Here is a 27,570-nt window from a genome sequence, read left to right on the forward strand (position 1 = left end):
AGACACCCAGCTTTTAAAGAATATGATGGTGTTGGGATGAGGGAAGGCACTCTACTGGTCAGGCATTCAAGAAGAATAAATGAATTACGAGTTGATGGGTTGGATAGGGATAGGGAGGAGATCCTATTTAAGCCTTTGTCTGGAATTACCAAATTCTGGCTTCTACCAGTAGTCACCTTGAGACCAAGTCCATGGAGTCTGTCTATGGGTAAACAAATAATCATTGATGATGCTTTTTGATGGTAGCTATCTCTGAGGAGTTTAAACTCAAGAACATCTTCAGTTTTATGAACGCTAGACAATGTGGGTTTCACAAAGACCTTTTCCGGTTGACATTTCAGTGAATGGCACTTTACAGCCTGTTTGTACCCAGTTTGCCAGGTTTGGGGAACCCAGATGTTGGGGAATGATGTACAGTTAGCATGCAGATAGCATCCTAGGAGCTCACCACTTAATGCAGTTCCCACGCTTTCAGAAGTTCCTTTAACAAATCATATTCATTGAAAATGATAGTTACCATCTAGACAGTTCTTCTGGAAGCAGCCACACTGGTTTGAAGTTGTTTTCTCTTCTTAATAATATCCTGTTGTGTTTGCCTTTTGCCAAGGTTCTGCGACTCCCCCACCAGTGACTTGGAAATGCGCAATGGCCGGGGTAGAGGCAAACGCATGCGTCCTAACAGTAACACACCTGTCAATGAGACAGCCACGGCCTCTGACAGCAAAGGGACCAGCAGCAGCAGCAAAACCCGAGCAGGAGCCAATAGCAAAGGCCGTCGGGGCAGCCAAAATTCTTCAGAGCATCGCCCACCTGCCAGTAGCACCTCTGAGGATGTCAAGGCCAGCCCTTCCTCAGCTAATAAGCGGAAAAACAAACCGCTTTCAGACATGGAGTTGAATTCTAGCTCAGAGGACTCCAAAGGGAGCAAGCGTGTCCGTACCAATTCCATGGGCTCAGCCACCGGTCCCCTCCCTGGGACCAAGGTGGAACCCACTGTTCTAGACAGAAATTGTCCCTCCCCAGTCCTGATTGACTGCCCCCACCCGAACTGCAACAAAAAGTATAAGCACATCAATGGACTTAAGTACCACCAAGCCCATGCCCACACAGATGATGACAGCAAGCCGGAAGCAGATGGAGACAGTGAGTACGGGGAAGAGCCCACCCTCCATGCAGACCTCGGAAGCTGCAATGGTGCATCCGTCTCACAAAAAGGTTCCTTGTCCCCTGCCCGCTCAGCTACCCCCAAAGTTCGGCTCGTAGAGCCCCATAGCCCTTCTCCTTCAAGCAAATTCAGCACAAAAGGCCTCTGTAAGAAAAAGCTGAGTGGGGAAGGGGACACAGACCTCGGGGCCTTATCAAATGATGGCTCTGATGATGGACCCTCAGTAATGGATGAAACAAGCAGCGATGCCTTTGATTCTTTGGAAAGGAAGTGTATGGAAAAAGAAAAATGTAAAAAACCCTCTAGCTTGAAGCCTGAAAAGATTCCTTCCAAAAGCTTAAAGTCAGCACGGCCTATTGCCCCTGCCATCCCCCCGCAGCAAATCTACACCTTCCAGACCGCCACCTTCACAGCAGCAAGCCCAGGCTCCTCCTCAGGCTTGACCACCACAGTGGTCCAAGCCATGCCCAACAGCCCCCAACTCAAGCCTATTCAGCCCAAGCCCACTGTGATGGGAGAACCTTTCACAGTCAACCCTGCCTTGACTCCAGCCAAGGACAAGAAAAAGAAAGACAAAAAAAAGAAGGAGTCTTCAAAGGAACTTGAAAGTCCTCTGACCCCTGGGAAGGTGTGTCGAGCAGAAGAAGGCAAAAGCCCCTTCAGGGAATCATCGGGAGATGGGATGAAGATGGAGGGGCTCCTGAATGGCTCATCAGACCCCCACCAAAGCCGACTGGCTAGCATCAAGGCAGAAGCTGACAAGATCTACAGCTTCACGGACAATGCCCCCAGCCCTTCAATTGGAGGCAGTAGCCGCATAGATAGCAACACCCCTACCCAGCCCCTGACTCCCTTACATGTAGTGACCCAGAATGGAGCTGAAGCCAACTCAGTCAAAACCAACAGCCCTGCATACTCGGACATATCGGATGCTGGGGAGGATGGGGAGGGCAAAGTGGACAGTGTCAAGTCAAAGGACCCTGAACAGTTGGTTAAGGAAGGGGCTAAGAAAACGCTTTTCCCCCCTCAGCCGCAGAGCAAAGATTCACCCTATTACCAAGGCTTTGAGAGTTACTACTCTCCAAGTTATGCACAGTCCAGCCCAGGGGCTCTGAACCCCAACAGCCAGGCGGGAGTGGAGAGCCAGGCTCTGAAGACGAAAAAGGACGAGGAGCCTGAGAGCATAGAGGGGAAAGTGAAGAACGATGTCTGTGAGGAAAAGAAACCAGAGCTGAGCGGTGCCAGTCAGCAGCCTTCCGTCATCCAGCAGCGTCCCAACATGTACATGCAGTCGCTGTACTACAACCAGTATGCCTACGTGCCCCCGTACGGCTACAGCGACCAGAGTTACCACACCCACCTCCTGAGCACGAACGCGGCCTACCGGCAGCAATATGAGGAACAGCAGAAACGGCAGAGCCTGGAGCAGCAGCGGGGACTGGACAAGAAGGCGGAGCTGGGCCTGAAGGAGCGGGAGGCCACGCTCAAGGAAGAATGGAAGCAAAAGCCGTCGATGCCACCAACTCTCACCAAGGCCCCCAGCCTGACGGACCTGGTCAAGTCGGGCCCCGGGAAGGCCAAGGAGGCGGGGGCTGACCCTGCCAAGTCAGTCATTATTCCCAAGTTAGACGACTCCTCCAAACTCCCCAGCCAGGCCCCGGAAGGACTTAAAGTGAAACTGAGTGAGGCCAGCCATCTAGGCAAGGAGGCCTCTGAGGCTAAGACAGGTGCTGAGTGTGGCCGCCAGGCAGAGGTGGATCCAATACTCTGGTACCGACAGGTAACTGTTCTGGGCGGAGATAGAAATTCTGTTTGATAGCCTTTCTCTCTTCCTCACAAATCAGGGCTCTCCTTAGGTAGGGGGTCAGCAGAATACAGATTGGCAGGAGAAATCTATCATTTTAAGGATTCTTTACCTTTGTAAATCACGTCCGTGTTTTTAAAAAGCACATTTACATTGGTAAAAGTTGTTTTTCCCATTTGACAGGAGAGGCCCAGGTAAGTTAGCTTGATTTGTCTAGGGTAACTTGCAACTTCACTAGCAGAGCCAGGATTAGAACCCAGGTTATCTCAATTCCTAGTCCAGTGTTTCTTCCGCTGTTTGGTTCCTATGGAGTGAGTTCGTGGTGATCTCTCCATTTCCTAGAGGGAGTTACTACTCAGACTGAGTTACTTTCTAAAAGATTTTATAGTGGGGACCCTGGCTGGCTCAGTCAGTGAAGCATGCAACTCTTGATCTCAGGGTTGTAAGTTTGAACCCCACATTGGGTGTAGAGATTACTTAAAAATAAAATCTTAAATTTTATTTTTTTTATAGGTAGAGTTAGAACTAAGAACTTGGTCTCACATCGTGCTCTGCTCATGAGACTTAGAAAGTCTTCCCTTACTCCTTGGTATCACCGTTAGACCTCCCTTCTCTGAGCTGGGCAGCACTCATGACTCTCTGCCCTGAGCTTACTCTTAAGAGGTGAAACAACCTAAAATTCCTTGGAAAGGGAGCAGCTTCTTTTATTCAAAGACTCCTTTCCCCAGAATGCATATTCTCCTAGAGAAGACCCACTGGTGGATTTTCCTTTTCCTTCTCCACATCTTGTTTCCTCTTGGGCAGGGAGGGAGGAGGCTTTTTAAACAGGAGGGCCCAGAGTTCATTCTAAATGAGGATCAACAGAGGCCAAGATTATACCCTGCCCGAGTGTCTAGTATTACCTGCTCTGGTGTTTCTACTGTGACCTTGGGCTTGACATCTCTCTCTTATCTGTACAACACTCAGTGCTCGTTCTGTGATTTTTAGGAAGCAGAACCCCGGATGTGGACGTATGTCTATCCTGCCAAGTACTCGGACATTAAGTCAGAGGATGAGCGGTGGAAAGAGGAGCGGGACCGCAAAATGAAGGAAGAAAGGAGTCGGAGTAAGGACTCTGTCTCCAAGGAGGATGGGAAGGAAAGCACAAGTAGTGACTGCAAGCTGTCCACATCTGAGGAATCCCGCCTCGGGAGCAAGGAGCCCCGACCAAGTGTCCATGTGCCTGTGTCCTCCCCCCTCACCCAGCACCAGTCCTACATCCCTTACATGCACGGCTACTCCTACAGCCAGTCCTATGACCCCAACCACCCCAGCTACCGGGGCATGCCTGCTGTGATGATGCAGAACTACCCAGGTATGGCCCTCACCTTCCCACTTGGGCTCCATTAACTGGGAAGGGAAATGAAGCACAGATTTCAGAGCCAGAGTTTTGTGCAGCCCTCAGGCTTATTGAGGCTCGGATAGATGACTGCCCTGTTTTGAATGTGACATTCTGTGAGCAGTCAGTGTAGCCCCGAGCTCCTTGAAGGACCCCTGACTACAGTGTGTGGGACCCCCCCCTCCCTCGCTTGCTCCAGCTAGTCTTTCTGTAGTCGGTCTTCCTGGGTGACTGAAGGCAAAACTCCCTATCTACCACTGCCATCTTCCCTCAGCTGGGATTTTTTTTTTAAACACATACTCGACATTTTGCAATGGGTTAGGCACTTTGGGGAATACAAAAGAAATAGGGGAGACTAGTTCCCTCTTAAGGAGCTTACAGCTTAGTTGTAGCAGGAGAGACACATGGAACAAATACAGTTCAAACCAGGACAATGCATGTATTCATTTACAAGATCATGTTCAGCTGGAAGGTTGGAAGACAGTGGGACAGGAAAGAGCTATTTGAAATCAGAGTGGAGGAAAGTCCGGTAGAAAATTCGTTCAGCTTGGGAAAGATAAGCTCTTGACACTGGCATCCGTGAATTCTTGGGGAGGGGTACAAAGTAGGGACATAAGTGTTTTTTAACTTGTTACAAGACAGTGCTCCTGTTCAACTGCACTCACTGGTTTCTGTTGTCCAGAGAGCCACATGGGATGCTTCTGGGGCAGAAGAGCACTCCTTTCACTCCTCAGAGCTCCCACCTCCCTATCGGAGAGCAGTCTAGTCTTGATATCCTGGTCGAACATTGTAAGGCAAACGCTAAAGTTTGCTTTTCAGAAAGTAAGCTTTTCAAAGAGAGATAGGAAATTGTCTCACCCTGTGGTGTTCCTTTCTCTCCATTACCCCGTCCATCCATATAAAAATAACACTTCCCTTGATGAGCGCCTGCTGTGGGCCAGACACTGCACCATACTCGGTGATTTATGTACATTATCTCAATTAATCTTCCCTGTGGAATAGTACTAATATCTTCCTTTTGATGGGAAAGAAACTGAAGCTCGCATGGGTTGTTAATTTGCTCAAGGTTACCCCGCTGGTAAGTCTTGAGAGGTAGATTTGAACCCAAGGTCATCTGACTCCAAATCCTCTCACCTCTCCAAGGTGAATCTCTGAGGCTGTGGCTCTAGAGAAGCTGATTCCCCAGAAGTTGAGGGCCATGTTCCTAATATCCCTTAGCTAGTTGCGCCTCTAGCGCTCAGTTAAAGAAAGGACAGGCTAATAGTTCCGGCCTGAAGACACCATGGTGGGGACGGTCTCCGTCTGTGCCTAGGAAGGCGGATGCCTGCCTGACCAAGCTCACTAAAACAGAGTTTCTTCCACTTCTCTCGTCTCTTTGACTGCTTTATTTCTCCTTCCCCAGGTTCCTACCTACCTTCCAGCTACTCTTTCTCCCCATATGGCAGCAAGGTCTCAGGGGGTGAAGATGCCGACAAGGCGCGAGCCAGCCCCAGCGTCAGTTGTAAATCCAGCTCGGAGTCCAAAGCTCTGGACATCCTGCAGCAGCATGCCAGTCACTACAAGAGCAAGTCTCCCACGGTAAGTGGCACCGGCTGCTATGGAAACCCAGATCCAGCGTCTGGAACCAGAAGGCGGGCAGGCAAGTTCAGGGCTTAACTACAGTGAGGCCTGACTGAGTCGGCCTTGGCTTCACCAGGCATCTCCACAATTCTTAGGTGCCCCGTGTCTGTAAGGAGTCATAATGCGGACCTGGAGGATTTTGTTGTCGCGCGCGTGCGTGTGTGTGTCTCACAATAGTGCTTTTGTGTCTGCTTTTTTCCAGATAAGCGATAAAACGTCTCAGGAGAGAGATCGGGGAGGTTGTGGGGTGGTTGGGGGCGGTGGCAGCTGTGGCAGCGTCGGGGGAGCAGGCGGGGGTGAGAGGAGTGTAGACCGGCCCCGCACCTCCCCTTCTCAGCGCCTGATGTCCACACACCACCACCACCACCATCTGGGGTACTCATTGCTCCCGGCACAGTACAACTTACCCTACGCAGCAGGTAAGCCTCCTTCCCCATCTCTGTTTTTGACTTCATCCCTGTAGCATAGTAGCATTGCCCACAGCAAGGGACCCCCAGCAAGAATCCTTTATTTTTTCTTGTTGAGCTTCTAATCTGTCCAGGATCTTAATCCCCTGCAGACAGTCATTAAAGCATATGACATTTATTTCCTCCCCTGGAGCTTAGGGGCTCTCAAAGTCCTCTGGAGAATTGGCTTTGATATTCAGAAGAATAAGGACCAGGTGTTCCCATAGCCAAAGAGAAACAAGCAGCTGAAAAATAGAGCCTTGCTGTATATACTATCCATAGCCACTATATCTGGCCAAGTATCAGATTTTTTTTTTTCTGTCAGCACCCCAAAACTCAGTGGAGCCAGGAATTTAAGGAGACACTCCTCCCATTACCCACCAAGCTGATAAAGAGAAAGTGTTTAATCGGAGGGTTCTGAGAGTGTTACACTAAACATGTCCTCCTTCTCACTCAGGGCTTTCTTCTACAGCCATTGTTGCCAGCCAGCAAGGCTCAACTCCCTCACTCTACCCACCCCCGCGGAGGTGAGAATGGTAAGTCACTTTTTAATTTGGGACAACACATAGAGCAGGGATGGTTGATAGCTGCATCACAGAACCCCTGTGGAGACTGGGTGAGGGAAAGCTGTGTGGGGTCAGTGGTCTGGAAATGGTAGAACCCTGGCCAAGCCTCTTGTACGGGTCTCCCAGTCTCCGGTTCAACCGCGTCCATCTGACAAGAGCTGCCCTACGCTGGTGTCCCCACGGGGCCAGCACTGGCCTCCCCTGCAGTTCGTTTTGTCGGAGCGCCACCTGGTGGTTGTTATACCAGCAGGCTGAGTGCCTGGTTCTCTGTCCGTGTTTCCCTTGCAGAACACCAAGTGCCCGGATAAAGTCAGCTTCACGGGCCCGGACTGGCTCACCCAAGGAGGTGCTGGAGGTGCCATTTAGACATCAGTTAAATGGTGTTGATCATCCTGTTTGCCGTTCCTACCATGACCGAAGGCAGACCCTTGGCTATCTCACCTCTACCAGATCCCCGGACTCCCTGACCCACCCTCTTCCTCAGGAGCTGGAGAGCTGGTACTTAGCAAAAATATTTATTCTCTGGCCACAGTGTGACTATCGTGGCCCCTGTGGAGATGAAGGCATGGGGAGCAACCAGGGGAACATGGCCTCAGCCCAGAGAAGTCCCTGCTCTGTTCCCCAAGACCCTGGCCCGCTGCTGGAGCAGTGCCAACACCCCACCCTCACCCCCAGGGAGGGACTCCCAAGCACTGGGTAAGGTCTGAGGACAGCACAGCAGCCGTACCCCTCTCACCGTCATTACCACAACCACCAGATTCCTGCATCTCCCCAGCAGTTTGGGCCCTGGGAACTGGCAGCATGTGGAGGAATTAGAATCTCAGGAAAGAAATTGGGGGCTGTTTTCTCTGTAGTTGTGAAAACAAGGTCTTCAGACATGAAGACTTCTCCCCTCCCACGTGAGCACATATACATGCTCAGAGCCTAGCCTGGAAAGGAAGACCAAGGCATTTGCCCCACCGTGGCCTTGGGCTGCCTGTCAGGCAGAGAGCCAGGGTCCCAACACCAGCACAGGGCTCCCTGGGGACACTGGGAGTAAGCTGGAGCTGGAGCATGAATGGAGTGTTGTGAAATAGAACCCGCATCCCCACTAAGTCCTGCTGCTTCTTAGCCCCCAACTCCTTGCCCTTGTCTCTCTTTCCTCCTGACCCCTTGGTGCCTTTCCCAGGGGGATCCCCATGCTGATCGCTCCTTTTCTTTTCCACTGCTTGGCTCTTAAGACTCAGGCAGGTAAAACAGTATGCCCCCCAGCATGGGGAGCTTTGGAGTCTGCCAGGTCACCTTAGGGCAAGGCCCAGGAGGCGGGCCCTGGGAGCACCCAGCAGTTCTTAGAGATGTTCTGTCCATTCAGCCAGCTGAGTGTCCTCCTCATTTAGGGCCACAAATATATACAGCCTAATTGTTCTGTATACAAGTACATGATTTTATACAGCTCAATCTGTAACCCCGTGTGTGCCAATATAAGCTGTGTTTCTTTGTAACACACGTTTTTGTTTTAGGGGCCACTGGCCATGGGAAGGTAGGTGTTCCTTAGACCCTGGGATAACACATCCAAGCCATTACTCCTCAGAACCCTAGAGTGTACTCAGTGGAGCTGTGCTATGAGGCAGCAGACATTTCTGTGCTCTCCTTAGGAATGCAGCCTACCAGTCCAGCTTCAGGCTTTTTGCCCTGGGAAAGTGACGATGATCTGCTAGCTTTATTGGAGTCACTTCTTCCCCAAGGTATGGGGAGCTTTAGCTCTTATTTTGCTTTTTAGGTAGCGTCCCTTTGTTCTCCTTGGCTATCTTTCCTTGACCGTCTGGATTGAGAAAGACTGACACACACCAGCCTAGGCTCGAGAGGGGTATTTGTGACCAGAGTGCCAAAGTGACCATTTAAGAGCAAGGACTTGGCTCTGACTCAGTTTGGGGCATGGAGGTGGTGGATAGTAAGCACAATGCCCAGCAGAGGCTGTTCTCCAAGAACCCTGGACCCCTACTCTGAATGGCTTGGGGTCATTTGCCCAAGAGGAGCCCCTCTGATCTATAGACCTTCCCTCTGGGTTTTTGTGTCATTGTTTTTATTCAAGTTGGGTTCTGAGCCCTCTCCCAAAACTCACTGTTTTAGACCACTTAGCAGGCCCCCCAGCAGCCTCTCTTGCCCCCATCATTCCCTCTGCCTCCTGCGACCCCAGACTTCCTATTCCATGGAAGTAGTTCGTTTGGACGCCTTCACCCCGCCTAACCTGAGTCAGCCCCACCAGGGGGATGACTCTGAATTTCAGCCTGATGATGCCCTGCCAGGCTCCTGTGGGGTGGAGCCAAGGGCCCATCTCTGTTCCTGTTTGTTTTTAAATATTGTTGTGTGTTTTGTATCTGTGGCGCTGGCTCACAGCGTGCTCTGTACATATTGTAAAGAAACCGTTGGAGTAATTTTCTTTCCCGTTGGGCAGGCCTGGCCCCACATTCCTGCCCTTTCCACGTTATTCTGTAACACAGAAAAGAGGACCTTCTGTATTAGCAGGGCACTCTTGGGTTCTGCAGAAGGGGACAGCTTTTTCTTTTCCTTAAAAAACATTTGGCTCTCTGATCCTTATATCCAAGTCTCCGTAGAAGAGTAGGCGCTGAGCTGCCCAGAGGAGCAGGTCAAAGCAGCAAGGGCGGACTAGCGCTGCCTTTTCCCAGTCCCCGCTCCTCACCCAGCCCCGTCTTCCCTCCCTGAAACAACACGAAGCAGCAGCCGGTCCTCGCCCAGTGCCGAGGGAACGATCTGCTGTCCGCCTCGTGCCGCTCTGTATGGGGAGGCGGCCCCCGGGTGGGGGTACCCACGACCTGCTCAGAGAGATGAGAGCCTCTGCAAGGGTCCCACCCCATGGGCAAAGGCTGGCAAAGTGTGCTGCTAAGGGCCACAACCCCCGGACCAAGGCTCACTGTGAGCCACCCCTGCCCGGGCCTCTTCCAAGACCTCGCTCGTCGGGGCTCTGCACGAGAAGCTAGAGGGCAGGAGCCTCCCCGCCAGCTAGGACAGCCAAGGCTTGGAGAGCTGCTCTTTAGGGCTCACATCTGCCTCTTCATCCCTCCCTTCCCTGCCTGTACATGTATGTGTACATATATGAGGCTCCCTTCTCTTACCTCATCCCCTCCACATGTCCCCAGGTCGAAAGACCACATGCAGAAGGGTTAAGAGGGCACCCCATGAAATGAAATGGTGATTCTTGAATCTTCTCTCCAGGCTCCAAGGCGAGGGTGAGAGGATGTGGCTTGGGGGTTGGGAGGGGGAGACTATAGAAGGGCTAGAGTTACTGTACATGGGCTTTGAGGTCACCCATGTCGCTTATTGTACTATGTACCCTGTCACCATCCCAGTGTCTACTCTCCTGCCCCTATGATTCAACTGGGCAGCTAGCTGGCCCCATAATTCCGGGCCTTTGTCATTTGTTTTACTAGTAGGGCAACCCAGGAAGCTTTCCAGTGATCCTCTGCCATGGGCCCCTCCTGGGATCAAGCCCCTCCCAGGCCCCGCCCCCAGCCCCTCTTGCCCCAGCCCACCCGCTTGCCTTGGTGCTCAGCCCCCCCATTGGGAGCAGGTTGGGGCAAGCTGGAGGCCCGGGCTGGAGGGGCAGTGTTGCTGTTCATAGCTTTTGTTCCATTGGCGTTGCTCTGTTGGATTTAATTTCAGTCTTCCTGATTCTTCCCTTCTGTAAAGTGTACATTACCAAGTTCCTTGTTTTTTATATATATATATATATAAATATATATATATACAAACTGTACTCTTTTTGCCTTTGTACATTCAGGCAAGAAGAGAAAATAAATCTTTTTAAGAGACAATCACAAATCTGTGAGGGCTGCTGGTTATTTCTCCTGGAGTTTGCTGCTGAGCTGCCTCCTCCTCCCTCCCCACTTTTCTGTTTTCCCTCAACTTTCCTGATCTTCCTGGTCCTGCTCCATAAGCATCCTCAGCTCCACCTTCCCTGGCTGATGGCCAACTGCTGAATCCAGTGTCCAGACTACCTGCCCTGCAGTCCTTTCTTGCCCAGCAGTGTTTTCCGGACCTGGCCTCTCCTGTCTTCCCCCTTAGATCCCATTCACCAAAGTGGCTTTAGACCCCTCGGTACCTGGGACCTGTCTCGCAGAGGCCCTGGCTTTGGACACTCAGTTGTGAAACTATGCAGCTAGGAGCTCTCCACTTAAGAGTTTTGCACTATTTAAACCCCCCTGGGAGTTAGAACAGATGGTTTTTAGGAATGAGTGCGAAACTGTCTCCTAAACACTCCCCCCTCCCCCCGCCCGATTCCAGCCTCTGGAGTGCTCTGATCCAGAGCGCAGAGAATCATTCCTAGCTGGTAGACTCCTATGGCTACCCCATCAGAACAAGGGCTAAGGGTTTAGGAGTCAAGAGCATTTGGTCAGAATTTTAAAGGGTGGTACATTCTGACACACAGCCCAACCAAACCATTGTTCTGTCTCTTGAACTTTATCTTTTTCCTCTGATCTCCTGCTCCCCCTTTTTTCCCCTTTCTCTACTTCCTTTTCTTAATTGGCTTTGGAATTGAAGTATATTTTTAAATTATTTGTTGTATTTATTAAATAAAGTTTGTAATATCCCTGTTCTTAAATTTAGACTTAGTTTGCCTTTCACATATCCTCCCTATCCATCAACCCCTCAGAATATACCTTCTAAGTTACTTTTTTAATTGGAGTGCAACTTTTGGGTACCAGATTTCTTTCCTGCCAGCAGTCTTATCTGGCAAAATTTTTCTTTTTTGAAAGGGTTTCCAATTCTGCCCTTCTACCTCTAGCTGTATTGAAGGGGATCTACCAACAGATGGCAGCAGAACCTCAGGTGTGTTTCCTGTCCCCTCTGCTTGTTTGAAAGACTAGTAAAGGACTGCATTTTGTCTTGGTTCTTTATCCCAGTCTTGTAGATTCTCTGGGCTTGAGTTTACCATGATCCTAAACTGCCTACATTAACTTGGCCATTGTCCACATTCACATGGACCTCTACTGCAGGTGTCTCAGTAGTGACCATTTTCCAGTCCCTGCCTTTATGCTGCCTCTAGGGGTTAGCTCCTCAGTGGAGGACATCTTCGAGTCCTTCCTGTTGCAGCTGAATGTCTAGGACCAGACCTTCTAATACTGTGGAAGGTGGAGGTGTTAGTCACTTTTAAAAACCTGGTCCACTGTGACAGGTCCAAGGTTAGTAACCTGGCCTGGTGTGAAAACACAAGCTCCACACAGGACACTGTGAAAATGGGCCAAAGACTCAGAAAAACTTAGGACAGCCACAGCTATTGACTGTTCCAAAGTAGATCATTCCAAAGCTGTAGGAAGAAGAACCTGCCCAGCACTTGGGAAAACAGAAGCAAAAGGGGAAAAAATTGCTATTGTAAGCATTTAATTAACCAATTAAAAAGAATTTAAGGGGCTATCTGGAGTTCAAGCCCCATGCTGGGTGTGGAGCCTAGTTTAGGGAAAAAAAAAATTCTAGCTCCCTATGAGAGCTTATCAGTCGGGCTGGTGGTACAAGGGGAATGGCAGCCACACCGTCCTAAGGAAGGTGTGTGCTGCTTCCTTCAAACACCTCCAAGAATGAGAATGTCAGGCAGCCTATGCAAAAGTCAGAACTCAGTTTCAGGACCCAGCCTTCTCCACAAGAGGAAACACTGAGAACAGCGTGGATCCTGGGTAGAGCCTCTATTTTGGATGAAGCTGATGTGTACATACCTCTCTAGGGGGTACTGGCAGTTTGTCCCAGAGTCCTAGCAACCGTGTTTTGCAGTGTAATATGGCCCCAGAGGCTTCAGCCGGTTTATCTGTCCTGATGCACCGCAGCTTTTTTCCTGAGAAGCACGTATCAGACCCCTGCTACGTTACACTCTAGACTCAAAAGAGTAGTGGTAGAAAGCCGGTCCTGGTACAGGAATGAAAAACAGACCAACCACAACTTTAAATCAGTTTATTGACACAGTAACACAACACACTTGCCTCCCTGACACCCCCACCCCCATCTCACCCAATCTAGATCTCTCCCCCCTTAGAACAAGCTGTTCAGTGAAAACAGAAAAGGGCAGGCCACTTCTATACCCTCAGTCCCACCCCTAAGCCCTGTGGGGCAGGGGCTCAGGCACTACTCAGAACCTGTTGAGAGAGAGAGAGGAGGGGCAGTCAGCACTGTACTCAGCCAGGCAGAGGCATCCAGTCCCTAAGAGCAGATTCCCACACGACCCCCAGGCCCTGAGTTGCTATTCCTCTTCCTCTCTGCTCTTTTGTGACCCTAGGAAGGAGACACCTTGGGGCCTGGGCCTGCAGCCAGGAGCAAGAACTGGCTTGATTTGAGAATTGGGAGTTTGGCTAGTGTTTTAAGGCCCAGGCACCCCCAAAGAAAGCCCTGGTGGTGGGAGTGAACTTCAATGCCCCTATTTAAAATGCACTGATAACATTAAACAGATTAAGCCAGCTTAACCAAATGCCAGAGTAACACTAAGCTGTAAAGAAGGAGGGGGTCAGACCTGGTTTCTCCAGACCAGACACAAACGCACACAGAGGAGTCCAGGTGGAGTGTCGAAAAACAAGGACACAGCCCAGGGGCCAAAAAGCCTATACTCAGGAGTCCCTGGGTTGAAAGGAAGCAAGGAAAGAAAATACACAAGTCTTAAAAACCAAAAAAGAAAGCCCAACAGCAGGGGAACCTGAGCCTGACAGTGCTGCCCACCAGCCCTCCAGGCCTTGCCCCTGGACCCGGACAGTCCCTCCCCCCATCTAGGCAATGTCCTCCCCTAGGCTAGACAGAGCACATCACACAGCGCAGTTTAAAAAGCTTCTAATGCCAGTTCATAAACATCTTCATTTACTATTGGTGATTACATGTGAATAATATGTTTATACTGTTCTTTATGGAAAACAATCTCAACGAGTCAACTCCGAGAACACAATAGGCAACCCTCACCCTGAGCCCCTCAGCGTCCTTCCCTAGACAGCAAGGAGCCCCCTCCTCTGTCCCAGGGCTGCCTAACTTCCCCTCTTCCCCCACTGTGGCTCTTGGGCAAAGCATCCTCTATGACCATTAGTCCTCATCGGACAAGTTCTGGTCCAGGGGGTAAACCATGAACATCACATCTGGCCGAGAGGGAACACAGGGATGGCCTGGACGCACAATCTCAAAGCCCAAGAAGCTGAAGGTCTTCAGGAGTGGAGCTGCAGAAGAGTGTAAAAAGGATTCTGATAAGAAACACAAGGGTAGGTTCAAACCAAGGGAAAACAAAAAACCAAGATGGAATAAATAAGCACGAGGCCTTTACTAAAGACCCTTCGGGCACCACCCCTGTGATTTCCCAGAGTTTATATGGCAAATTCAAGAGCCTTACTTCACTGAATAGGGAGCCCCTTTTCCCCTCACTACTTCCCCACTGTCTAGGCAGTAGGTCTCAGGCTACTTTGATTCCTCACCTCTGTCTTCCCGGCCCTTCCTGAAGCAGATGAAGACGTAGTTCACTTTCATCTTCTCTTCAGCAAACTCTAGCAGTGCTAACAATCTGCCAGAAGCAAAGAAAACAACTCAGGCCTACTACCACCTCTCTAGACTTCCCACCCACCCAACCCTCCCTCAAAAAGCCTTCTCTGAGGCTTACAGCCAGCAATATAAATAGGGAACCTCCAGGGAGAGGCTTCCTATTTCAAGAGCCTGAAGTGCAGAAAAAAGCCACAATCCCAGAGAAAAATGTTACTGAATTCTCCCTTCCTGGAATAAGGGTTCTTCATCTGAAATTAATACTAACCAACTTCACTAATGCAGTTCACAAGATAGTATGGGGCCTAGGAAGAGAACCTGGTTTTTCAGTGGTCTTCCAAAGTTGCCAAGTTTGAGAACCACGGCCACTGGGACACTCTCTGGGCCCTAACACCGCCTAAAAGGATTTCCTCAAGAGAAAGGAGCAACTCAAGAGAACTCCGTCTTTAGGACTGTTTCTTACACACCTGGCTGCCTTGGAGGGCCTCGCCCAATCCAATGAAATCCTACTGTAGCTCAAAGCTTCCTGCCCTTTTGAACTGCATCACTGTATGGCGGCTGAAGGGGGATTTGATGTCTGCTGAGAAGAGTGAACCATGGGGCAATTAAATGACCGGGATTTGGTTAATGTGATGATAATCTCCCTTAATTATAACGTACAGCAGGCCTGTTTTACTGGCTAAAAATAACCTGTTAGGAACTGGTATCTGCTTGGGAAACCTAGAACTAGGGAAGAAGGCAGACCCTCTGTTCATCTGCTGGCCCCAACAAACATATGCCCTTCTCTGGAATGGGCCCTCCTTCCCCTTCCCCAGCACCTGCTCCTTACCCTTCTTTGCTCCCATCAGCTAATAATCCATCTGGGATTTCTACAAACAGACTCTGGCTGGACAGGACTGCATCCCAGGAAGAGACTTTCACCTCGGTGACCTCATACTGGAAGTGGACAATGTGAGGTTTTCCATCGTTCACAGGGAGGTCCTGGGTCACAGTGAGCTTCTCGTCCTGGGAGGAGATCAGGTCAGAGGACCAGGTCACTACTGCTCTGGCCACATCACAGGCTCCCTAACCTAGGTGGTCCTGGGAGTCCTCTTGGGCCAATCTCAGGGTAGTATGGGATGAAGGACACACTGAAAATGTAGAGCCGCATGCTGGCTAAATGGAGCCATCCATCACTCGTCAGGCACAAAGACAAGCTGATGACAGCTACAAGTCAGCATGATGGGAAGGGAAATACCTACCAAGTGTCCACTAGATGCCAAGTACTGTGTAAGGTGCTTTCCCATTTTTCAAGCCACCAGAAACATCTGAGCTAGTTATTAATACCCCCATTTTAAATCTGAGATGCTAGGGGCTCAGAACAATTAAGCAACAGACCCGAATCTCCATAGCTAGTAAATGGCAGAGTTGATATTCAGACAAGGTCTCCCTGACTCTAAACCCATGTGTGTCCCCCGAACACCAAGCTCTTTCCCTTCTCTCTCTGAAAGAAAAACATTAGAAACAAAGCGAATATATGTGAGGGCCTAGCTGGGGCCCAGCTCAACCAAAGCCTGCTTCCAGGTAGGCTACAAGTCCATGTTGTCTCCCCTGTGCACAACCTCAAGAGGCCAGAACTCAGCCACCCTGCTACCCTTCAGTGCCAATCTTGGGGAGAAGCTAAGCCAACTTTTGGGCCTCAATCACAGGAGATTAAAGGGCAGCAAAGGACTGGCTGCCCCAGCCCAGATCATTCTTAGGGCAGATGGCCAGCATTCTCTAAAGCTCCTGGGATGTACCCTATGCTGCCAGAATGACAGATGATGGAGATGCAAAGCCCCTTCTCCTGTCCCCCCACCCCACCCACCCCCCTCTATCCAGCCCAACCCCAATCAGGCCAGTAAGGGATGGAAAATCAGAATGCCTGAGAGTCGTGGAAAACTGCTCCTCCTGGCCCTTGGTATTTCTCAAGAGAAACTGAGGAATCACACCAAAAGAGTTCTTGCACCCCTCCCATTCATCTGAGTTCTTCCCACTCAGGACCCTGAACTGGCACTGAAGTGCTGACCACCAAGCTAAGAAGATGGCAGTGTTTGCTTGCTGCCGATCTCCTCCTCCTAGTACTCCCCACAACCACAGAGCAGCCTCATCTGAAAGAGTCCTTCCGGATTCCCCTACTGGCCTGGCCTAAGAGAAGACTCAAGAAGGCAATTACTACCCTTAAGCAGCAGCTGAGTGGAATCTTCCGACAGCTCTGCTCCAAGCCTTCCACCCCGGAGTCCTCCTTACCTTATATATTAGAGCTGAGAGAGAAGGATCCCTGCCGCCCCCTCGCCCACCGGGGATCTTCGACAGTGGGTGAGGGGCATCAGGAGCACCACAGAGGCCCCGGAACAATGTGCCTGCAGCACTGGAGCTGGGGACAGTTACTCAAAGGCAAAATACTACTGCAAAAGACAGAGAAGGTGAGACAGTAAACGCCGGGGCTTAAAAATTTAACACAACATCCCACTCCAACCTCTGCCCTGGCTCTGCAGAAACAAGTGTTCTAAAGCTACACCACTGCCCCCGCCAATCCTTTCAGCTTCCAGACCTACTCCTGTGCTCTTCCAGCGCACCCACCACCCTGCAGAAAGCAGAGGGAGCCCAGCTGGGCATATCTGACCCGAGGAACACCTGCTCGACATCAAACAAATCTGTGACACTGACAAGCCCTGAAAGGAACCAGATCCTGGCGTGCCTTCAAGGCCTTAGCACTCTGTCCCCCAGTCCCCTTCCTTATTCTACCAGTACTTCAACAGCCTATGAGGCAATCTCAAAACCTACACAGTCCCTTCCAGCTGGAGAGGCATATGGGTCTCAAGAGATCACATGGGCTGGGTACCATGTCCCCGAGGAACTCTCAAGGCCACTTTTCCAATGATGGCTTCCTCCCCAATCTAAACAAAAGACCTGGACAAGAAATCAATAACCCAAATCTCTCCAGGGTCAAGAACTGAATTAAATCCAGGGATCTGGCTCTCAGAGAAGAGGTGCACTACCGTACAGAGTATTATGGTCTGAGTTTGTCCCTGGTATGCCACCAAATGTTGGGCTTCCTTGCCCTCCTTTGCTACAATCTGACCTGGGCATAGGAGTTTAGGTAACACTGATGTGAGCAGAATGGACACTGAGGCGCACGTGTATCACGGAGAAGGAATAATTGCTGGGAACTGAGTAAGGAAGCCAATAATCAGATGGATTGCAGAGGGTGAAAGGCTCCTGAAGGAGCTCCCTGTCACCTCCAGGTGTGTACCCTTACTGCCACCATGATATTTAGGTGGACCCACTGCCTTCTTTGAATCTTGATTTAGTGGTTCCTGAGGCTGAGCTGTAGCTCACCTCACAGGCCAACAGCAAGTGAAGCAGGGCAGGAAGTGGTGCACGTGCTCCACGAGTCGGCAACAGGCCTGTCCCGTGACCCCAACAGCCCAGCCTCCAGGCGGCTGAACGCGATGGATACCATACGGGAGGCCGCCGCAGGGGTGTGCTCGTGCCCGCTCACACAACTGAGCCCGTATCTCCCCAACTGTGTGTTTACTGAGGTCACGTTGGTAGCTTACACGGGCCACAGGGGAAATATTTACACCACAGAAATCAGCAAATGACATAAATCACGGCTTTTTTTTTTTTCCTGAAAGCCAGTTGTAGTAAGATGCAAGGCACCATTCTTCACACTTTTTGCTTTATGTGGCATGGCACGCCAGACTCGAGTTCCTCACTTGGGCTCAGAGCGATAAAACTGAACTCACACCTAAAATGGCAATGGTACAATAACCAAAGGGGCATCCAACTAAGATCCTCAGTACGAAGAGACCTGTGTGAGCATTCCAGCTGAGACAGGAAGTCCAAACCCATCACTGCTCTAGCTTGGCTCCTTTCTCTCAAGGATTTCAACCAGGGGCCTGAAATTACACTTAGAAATTTCACTGCAGGGCACCTGGATGGCTCAGTCAGTTAAGCATCCAACTCTTGATTTCAGCTTAGGTCAGGCTCTCAGGGTCCTGAGCTCAAGCCCCGTGTTGGGTTCCACGCTCAGAGGCGAGTCTGCCCAAGATTCTCTCCCTCTGCCCCTCCCATGGCTCACGCTCATACACACACACTCTCTCAAATAAATAAAATAAATCCTTAAAAAAATTTTTTTCACTGGGAGATGCCACCAACACTGCCCTGGAACAGCATAAAAAACAGATGCACCACCTCCTGCCTCCTCTGGAAAGCCTCAGGCCATCCTCATCTCCCCCGCTCTTAGCCTCACCAACACCAACCAGCAGAAGGGGCATGACTGAGGACTATGTTGTTTTCAAGGAGAAATTTATTTTCTACTAGGGACAATAAACTATTACCATCCCCCCGTTCCAATGTGTTAAGGGACAGAATAATAGTGCCTGGGCCAGAAAAAATTAAGAGGGACTTCCGTAAGCAAAGGTGTATATACCCCCCCCACACACACACACACAGGTATGGTTCTGTTCCCATTCCCTAGTGACAACTATGAGCCTCCGTTGAGGTTCTTGTAAACACCAGGAACGCTGGGCCACTGAAGAAAGCTGGCTTGCAATGTATTGGTCAGTGGAACTACCCAAGAACTGGGCAGACTTCTCCTCTGGGGTAGACGGGTGAGATACAGCCCTTGTATACCAGAATTGCATGGGTTCACAAACCCACCAGATCTCCAAGGCCCTTGCAGTTCTAGAATTCTAGTGCTAACCTCAGACTCCTACTTCCAAGGAAATTATTCCTCCCTAGTCTTTGGATGAGAGAGCTACCTTCCACCTGATAGGCATTCCAACCACCATCTTCATTCTGAGCTAATTTTTACTTGCAAACAGCAGAAGCAATGGGGCCAACCTACTAGAAAAATCAGAGTAAGGTGGATTTTCCTTTTTTTAGGTCCAGAATCCCCTTTGTCTTCCTAGAAATAATCCCTAGGGCCTGGTCTGAACAAATTCAGTTCAAGCCCCACAGTGGGCATAGAGATTAATTTAAAAAAAATAAAATCTAAAAAACAAAAAACCAACAACTCCAGCACTAATCTATGTGCTCACTCCTCTTGAAGTAAATGCAAGAAGTCTATTCCATGGTAACAAATCATTTACTTCCCCACTCTTGTACACAAGGATCCTGGAAACTCCTCCTCCTCCCAACAAAGTCTGCACATGAGCAAGTGTATGAATGAGAGTGGAAGGGTGTTTTGGGCCCCACCCTAGGATCCACTTCCAGTTCCCTAAGAGAAACAGCTAGGGTTTAGGATATACTTAGTAGACTGGAGATCACAATCAACAATTATCTTCATCGTCCATCATAATGGATCTGCTTTTCATTATTTGCTGTGAATGGCAAATTGCTTCTCTTTCAAAAAACCTGTCATTTCTGGGCGCCTGGGTGGCTCAGTTGGTTAAGCGACTGCCTTTGGCTCAGGTCATGATCCTGGAGTCCCTGGATCGAGTCCCGCATCGGGCTCCCTGCTCGGCGGGGAGTCTGCTTCTCCCTCTGACCCTCCCCCCTCTCATGTGCTCTCTTTCATTCTCTCTCTCTCAAATAAATAAATAAAATCTTTAAAAAAAAAAAAAACAAAACCTGTCATTTCTGAAGTGAGAAGGACAGGGAGATGGGTACATATGTGGTGGTTAAAGAAATTAAGGGGCATGAACAGTAATCAGGCAAGGAAAATAAATACAAGGCACCTTGTCACTATTTGTAGATGACATGCTATTATATATAGAAAACCTCAACAGCTCCACCAAAAACCTATGAGGATAAATCAATTTGGTAAGGTTGTAGAATACAAAATCAATTTATAAAAATCTGTTGCATTTATATACACGAACAACAAACTACCAGAAGGAGAAATTAAGAAAACAATCCCATTTACAATTCCATTATAAAAAAAAATAAAGAAAGAATACTTAGGACTACATTGAACCAAGGAAGTAAAAAAACCTGTACTCTGAAAACTGTTAAGACACTGATGAAAGAAAATAAAGATACAAATGCAAAGATATACCATGACATGAACTGGAAGAATACTGTTACGTCCATACTACCCAAAGCAATCTAAAGACTTCAGGGCAATCCCTATCAAAATACCAATGGCATTTTTCACAGAACTTGAACAAATAATCCTAAAGTTTGTATGATGCCACAAAAGAGCCCAAATAGCCAAAGCAATCTTGAGAAACAACAAAGCTGAAGGTATCACCCTCTCAGATTTTAAAGTATACTACAAAGTTACAGTATTCAAAACAGTATGGTATTGGCACAGACACATAGATCAATGGAATATAATAGAGCCTAGAAATAAAACCATACACATATGTTCCATTAATCTACGACAAAGGAGGAAAGAATATACAATGGGGAAAAGACAGTCTCTTCAAAAAATGGTGCCGGGAAAACTAGGCAGCTATATGCAAAAATAAAACTGGACCACTTTCTCACACCATACACAAAACTAAATTCAAGATGGATTAAAGACTTAAATGTAAAACCTGAAACCATAAAACACCTGGTATGGTTCATCAGTCTTAGCACTATTTTTTTGGATCTTTCTCCTTAGGCAAGGAAAACAAAAACAAAAATAAGCAAATGGGACTACACAGAACTAAAAAGCTTGCAAAGGGAACGGAACAAAAACGTAACCAAATGAATGGAAGAAGATATTCGCAAATGATATTATCCAATAAGGGATTAACATCCAAAAAATATATTAAAAAAAAAACCCTCATACAAGGGTGCCTGGCTGGCTCAGTCGGCGGAGCATGTGACTCTTGATCTCAGGGTCATTCAGCTCGAGCCCCACAGTGGGTGTAGAGCTTAATTTAAAAAAATAAAATCTAAAAAACAAAAAACCAACAACTCATACAACTCAGTATCAAAGAACAATCTGACTGGGGCACCTGGTTGGCTCAGTCGTTAAAAGAGTCTGCCTTCAGCTCAGGTCATGATCCCAGGGTCCTGGGATCCAGCCCCACATCGGGCTCCCTGCTTGGCGGGAAGCCTGCTTCTCCCTCTCCCACTCCCACTGCTTGTGTTCCCTCTCTCGCTGTATCTCTCTCTGTCAAATAAATAAAATATTAAATAAACAAAAAAACAATCTGATTAAAAAATGGGCAGAGGAGGGGCACCTGGGTGGTTCAGCTGGTTGAGCATCCAGCTTTTTTTTTTTTTTTAAGATTTTATTTATTTATTTGAGAGAGAGAATGAGAGACAGCACAAGAGGGAAGAGGGTCAGAGGGAGAAGCAGACCCCCCGCTGAGCAGGGAGCCCAATGCGGGATTCGATCCCAGGACTCCAGGATCATGACCTGAGCCGAAGGCAGCCGCTTAACCAACTGAGCCACCCAGGTGCCCAAAGGATCCAACGCTTGATTTCAGCTCAGGTCATGATCTCAGGGTCCTGGGATCGAGCCCTGCCCACATCGGGCTCTGCACTCAATGGCGAGTCTGCTTGAGGATTTCTCTCCCTTTCCCTCTGCTCCTACCGCCACTCATGGGCTCTCTCTAAAATAAATAAATAAACCTTAAAAAAAAAAAAAAATGAGCAGAGGATCTCAAGACATGTCATATATCAAAGAAGACATAAACAGCCAACAGGCATGTGAAAAGATGCTCAACATCACTAATCATCAGGGAAATGCAAATCAAAACCACAGTGATACATCATCTCATACCTGTCACAATGGCTAGTATCAAAATGACAAGAAATAACAAGTGCTGGTGGCTCAGTCAGTTGAGCAGCCAATTCTTTTGGTTTCGGCTCATATCATGATCTCAGGGTCATGAGGCTGGGTCCTGAGACACTCTCTCTCTCTCTCTCCCCCACCCCGCCTCTCTCACCCCCTTCTCTTAAAAAAAAAAAAAGAAAGAAAGAAATGGGGCGCCTGGGTGGCTCAGTCATTGGGCATCTGCCTTCAGCTCAGGTCATGATCCCAGAGTCTTGGGATTGAGCCCCGCATTGGGCTCCCTGCTCGGCGGGAGGCCTGCTTCTCCCTCTCCCACTCCCCCTGCTTGTGTTCCCTCTCTCGCTGTCTCTGTCAAATAAATAATCTTAAAAAAAAAGAAAAAGGAAGGAAATAACAAGTGTTGGTGAGGATGTGGAGAAAAAGGAACCCTTGTACACTACTGGTGGGAATGCAAACTGGTGCAGCCGCTGTGGAAAACAGTATGGAGGTTCCTCAAACAATTAAAAGTAGAACTACCATACGATCCAGCAAGTCCACTTCTAGGTATTTATCTGAAAAAAATGAAAACACTTTCAAGAAGATATACATACCCTTATGTTCATCACAGCAGTAATTATGATAGCCAAGATACAGAAGCAACTTAACTGTCCATCAATATATGAATGGATAAGAACGTGGTATATATACACAATGGTATACTACTCGGCCATAAAAAAGAACGAAATCTTGCCATTTGTGAGAACTATGGATAAACCTAAAGGGCATTATGCTAAGTGAAATAAGTCAGAGGAAGACGAATACTTTATGATTTCACTTATGTGTGGAATCTAAAGGAACAAAACAAACAAAACAGAAACAGACTTACAGATAGAGAACAAACTGACGGTTGCCAGAGGATGAAATACGTGAAAAGGACTAAGAGGTACAATCCTCCATTTACAAAATAAATAAGACGTGTAATGTAGGACACAGGGAATATAGTCAATAATATCCTAACAACTTTGTATGGTGACACATGGTACCCTTTTGTAATGTATATAATTACTGAATCACACTATGTTGTATGCCTGAAACTAACACAACATATTTTTTCAATTAAAAAAAGAAAGAACAGGGGCACCTGGCGGGCTCAGTCGGTAGAGCATGTGACTCTTGATCTCAGGGTCATGAGTTCGAGCCCTACACTGGGTGCAGAGATTACTTAAAAATAAAAATAAAAAAAAGAATAGCCTTCTGTTCTTGTATTGACTTTAGTCTTCAAAATGGTATTGTGACAAAATACATGCCACCAATCTCAACAGAGAACAGTGAATCTTGCAGGAACTTTTGCACAGTGAAAGTGGCTTCTCAACACAGGTCCTTCTGTCAAAAGATCCAAACCAGATTTGGTTTCATATTCAGTTCAGTCTTGTTTCTACTGGCTCCAATGCCCAGCTTTTTCTATTCCTTCCTCACATCCTGCTCACTCCACTGGGGGGCAGGCATGGTTTAATCTTTACCACAAAAAGATGATTTAAGCAGCTCAGTCTAGAGCCGGAAAAGATCAGGCTCATTAAGAAGAATCAAATGTATCAGACTGAACCCAAACATCCAGCTGGGCTGGTCTTGCTTTTGAAGAAAAAAAATACACCATGCTGGAAATGAAGGTGTCAAATATCCAAGTTAGTTCAGAAGAGAGATGCGAGATTAGAGCCTATCTGTTAGTGCCTCTTATTTTCTCAGTTGTTATCAGACATGCCCCTGGAAACACATCTCAGGATACGTATGAATGTTACCGACATACCACATCCTCCCACCCCTAAGTCAAAGCATTCTGTGAAACTGTTGTCTGAAATGCCCTTAGCAAGTTATAATTTCATACACTGGCTACAGACAGGCAGCAGATGTATTCCTGGGGAATGTTGCTGGTAAATCAAATTTTTATAATTCAAATCCTATTTTTAAATCTCTACGATGCTTACTATTTAAAGGAAGTACCTTTAAATCTCTTGATAGAGTAAAGGATCTCCTGTTAAAGAATCACTTACGTTGACTTTGTCAGTTTTGATTTTTATATTTAGTGTGCTCAAAGCAGGGGATGGCCTGCTACATAGAGATTTAATATAATTCTGTGGCTAACTTCCATTCAGCTACATCTAACAAATATGTGAATTCATATTCTCCTTGATAAACTTTTTTTTTTTTAAAGATTTTATTTATTTATTTGAGAGAGAGAGAATGAGAGACAGAGAGCACGAGAGGGAAGAGGGTCAGAGGGAGAAGCAGACCCCCCGCCAAGCAGGGAGCCCGATGCGGGACTCGATCCCGGGACTCCAGGATCATGACCTGAGCCGAAGGCAGTCGCTTAACCAACTGAGCCACCCAGGCGCCCCCTCCTTGATAAACTTTTGATCACATTTCACTTTAATCAAAGTGGCCTAAGCTTGCACCCTTTCTCTCTGGTTTCCATTACCTGTCAGGGGAGGGTCAGATGGCCTTGGTATTACCTACCTTGTGGTATCAAGTGAAAAGACATAAAAACCACATTCCCAAACATTCTACATTTATTCCCCTCTTTCAATCTCTTCTGATCCATTCCTGTCTCAGGCTCTACCTCATAGAACACTCTCTAGGCCCAGACTTCCCTCACACAGGCTGCTTTTTACTTAGACTAGAAAGGTTTCTGATGACTAATCCCTATGCAAAGAGGGACCAATCCAGGGCTGCCATCACATTTAGCTGAGAAATAGGAAGAAAGGTAGGAGGTGATGGCCACCTCCAGTCTAGTGAGACCATAGAGGCTGATTTCCAGCTGCCAGTTCCCTTCCCATATGAGAAAGGGACCCTGGTCAGACGCCAGGCATAAGTCACTTCTCTAGGGCTGTTCTGTGTGCCAAAGGGAGTCTATTTGCTAAGCACAATTATAAAGAAAATGACGTCACCACTCTGAATCACAGACTGAAAGCAAAACTGGGTTTTGGTTGATTCTCCACAAGAAACACGCCTGTGGTGGCAGCTAGAATATCCGCCTCTGAGGTCTGCTTATCTTATTACACAACTGATATTGGTACATCTTCTGCCAAAGGTAGGCATAACCACGTAGGCTACAGAGGTGGATGGAGAGCAAGGTACTCATGCTTTAAAATTAGACCTTCATTTTACAATTTAAGTACCTTGATCTAGTTTGTATAGTAAACTCTCATCCAGTTCCAGCCTCTCTTCCCAGGACAGAATGAGTTCATTGTTAATATAGTATCAAAGGCCTAGGAGATTTTCTTAAGGTTTATCTTATACAAAGCACTTTATTCTGCTGCTAACAGAAAACTACCTGTTTTGTTCACTTCAAGCAACAAAATTCTTGCTCACCGACTTGGCTATTTCTGGTTTATAGCTTTCAGTTAGGCTTCACAGCCTTCCGAGTCATGGCACCAACTTGAATTAACACTGCATACTGTTTCAAAAAGGGATGAATTACTTTTTTTTTCTAGAAATGCACATACGTAACATCCTCTACCCCACTCCTCAGTCCCCCTTTTTATATTTCTGAGCAGCTCTGAAGCTAAATTTGGATTTCTTGGCAGAGTGAGGAATTACTATTATTAGTCCACACTGCTTTCTGAAGCATACCTCCAATTTGTGGGGGGGGGGGGATTCCCAACTGTACTAGGAGTCTCTCTCTGTGGAATGACCTTGAAGGTACATGGTAGGAAAACTTGCTCTCCCTACTATCCCACACCTGACAAGCCATAGTGCCAATAAATAAGGAATAACCAAAACCATATCTTTGGGGGGAGAAAAAGAAATTCCATTACCAAGGAACCATTCTGTGAAGATACTCAGGGTAGGTCTGATGTGCTCATGTGCTCTGTCCACCCCCAAGAGGAAAGACCTGTAGAACCAAATGCTTCTCAAAGCCCATCAGATTGATTATAATATGGATATAAAGCCAGGGCAAGCTCTTCTCCACATAATGTACTGTCACAAGGTACTAAGCCGACCCTAGACAGATACTGTCTTCCTGCCCCCGCAAATTCAGGGAGAGAAAGTCCATGAAGTTTGATTTCCTTGGATTTAAGCCTCATGTTCAAAAACCGTAATAAAAGTGCTTGTTCCTTTGTCTTCTTCCCTCCCCCACCATCAGGAATTTTGACAATCTGGAGGTACTAATCAGAACAAAACTGGAAAGGAAGAGCTTTGTTTTCAAAACATACTACCAGCTCCTCTGCAACTATTTCTTCCAGGAAACCAAGCCTCCACCTCTTGAGTATTTCACTGGAGCCAGGGAAGCTAGAGAGCCCATCCCCCACCCAATGAGAGCTACACTAGCCAGCTCCCCCTCCCCTCTGCGGATACAAAACACCAAGCACACAGACTGGGAAGAACATCCGGCTCTTATCGGAATCCCTAGTTAGGGCTCTACCAGGATCCTTTTAGAAAGTTATGGGCAGGCCAGAGGAGGCTGGGAAACATGTTATGGAAACAGGATTGCCATAACTCAAAGAAACCAGACTCCCTGTACACACCGCCCCACCCCACCCCCAGGCCAAAGTGGAAGAGCCTGATCCAAGGCCTTGCTCCTGCCCAGGCCCCAGCAGGCCAGCTGGCTCCTCCCTCCACCTGCCTTTCATACAGCCAAGCCCCTCAAATTACCAACACACTAAGCAAGGGCCCTGGAGACAAGCAAGCCTGTTTTGCCACTTAGGAAGCTGGAAGGAATCTTAAATCAAGCAAACCCAACCCCCTCTTTTTACATGGAAGCACACTAGCTAAGCCAGAACTAGAACTCAAGTCTCACAACCTCATAGTCAATGAAGACCCTTATGTGTTGGTTCCAAGTGCCTGCAAAAGATTTGGCACCAAACCAACTCAGTCCAGAAGACTCCAGAGAATGCCTGCTGAGACCACACCACCTTCCAAACCCCACTGTGGAGACAAAAACATAGAAAAGAAAATCCATCTCATATACCCTTTTTGTGGATTTTCCTGTAGGTTCCTTTGCTTCCCTCCACCCCTGCACTTCATCCTGTCCTCTCTCATACCTACTGTCTTATCCTCATCACACCCAGCTTTACCACAAGCAACACCTTTGTCATCCAGCACCATCCAAGTATATATCCACGTCCACCTCCTCAGCTCCAGAGGGGCTGGGTAGAGAAGATGTAATAAAAGCAGGGACTGCAAAGGGACATGAACACTGACAGTCTCAGAAAAGGAAAACAGAATGGGCTTGTAGGTGAAGAAAGTTGAGAGGTAGGGGTAATGGGTCAAATACAACCGTAACAAACCAGAAAACAAGGAGTGAATTTTCTTTCTGCATATAGGGAAGAAATGGAGGTGTGTGGGCTAGATAAGAGTCTGAGAATGAAAATGGCTAATGGCTGAGAACGGAGTAACTCAAGGTAGGAGAACTTAAGAGGCT

The 27,570-nt window shown here is 48.0% G+C and overlaps 3 protein-coding genes across 6 annotated transcripts in view; 2 read left to right on the forward strand and 1 right to left on the reverse strand.

Moving 5' to 3' along the window:
* The window catches only part of ZNF609 (zinc finger protein 609), a 211,597-nt gene extending 200,799 nt beyond the window's left edge, over nt 1-10,798 (forward strand). For 3 of the 4 annotated variants that reach the window (XM_081829550.1, XM_081829552.1, XM_081829553.1), the window contains 6 exons: nt 608-2,945; nt 3,957-4,323; nt 5,750-5,925; nt 6,170-6,386; nt 6,871-6,949; nt 7,268-10,798. In XM_081829550.1, the coding sequence (XP_081685676.1) occupies nt 608-2,945; nt 3,957-4,323; nt 5,750-5,925; nt 6,170-6,386; nt 6,871-6,944 (3,172 nt within the window). In that variant the 3' untranslated portion in view covers nt 6,945-6,949; nt 7,268-10,798. The remainder of the gene's footprint in view (nt 1-607; nt 2,946-3,956; nt 4,324-5,749; nt 5,926-6,169; nt 6,387-6,870; nt 6,950-7,267) is intronic. The other variant, XM_081829551.1, reaches the window with a different exon arrangement.
* The window catches only part of LOC102731775 (estrogen receptor-like), a 464,527-nt gene that overhangs the window by 308,330 nt on the left and 128,627 nt on the right, over nt 1-27,570 (forward strand). The gene's annotated exons all lie outside the window — the stretch shown is intronic.
* The window catches only part of OAZ2 (ornithine decarboxylase antizyme 2), a 68,931-nt gene continuing 54,265 nt past the window's right edge, over nt 12,905-27,570 (reverse strand). The window contains 5 exon segments of the mRNA XM_081829580.1: nt 12,905-14,157; nt 14,410-14,495; nt 15,300-15,475; nt 16,739-16,819; nt 16,821-16,896. Of these exon segments, the coding sequence (XP_081685706.1) occupies nt 14,027-14,157; nt 14,410-14,495; nt 15,300-15,475; nt 16,739-16,819; nt 16,821-16,896 (550 nt within the window). The 3' untranslated portion in view covers nt 12,905-14,026.

Source organism: Leptonychotes weddellii, chromosome 9 (genome assembly GCF_054177405.1).
Source record: "Leptonychotes weddellii isolate Sample4059 chromosome 9, ASM5417740v2, whole genome shotgun sequence".
Classification (NCBI taxonomy): domain Eukaryota; kingdom Metazoa; phylum Chordata; class Mammalia; order Carnivora; family Phocidae; genus Leptonychotes; species Leptonychotes weddellii.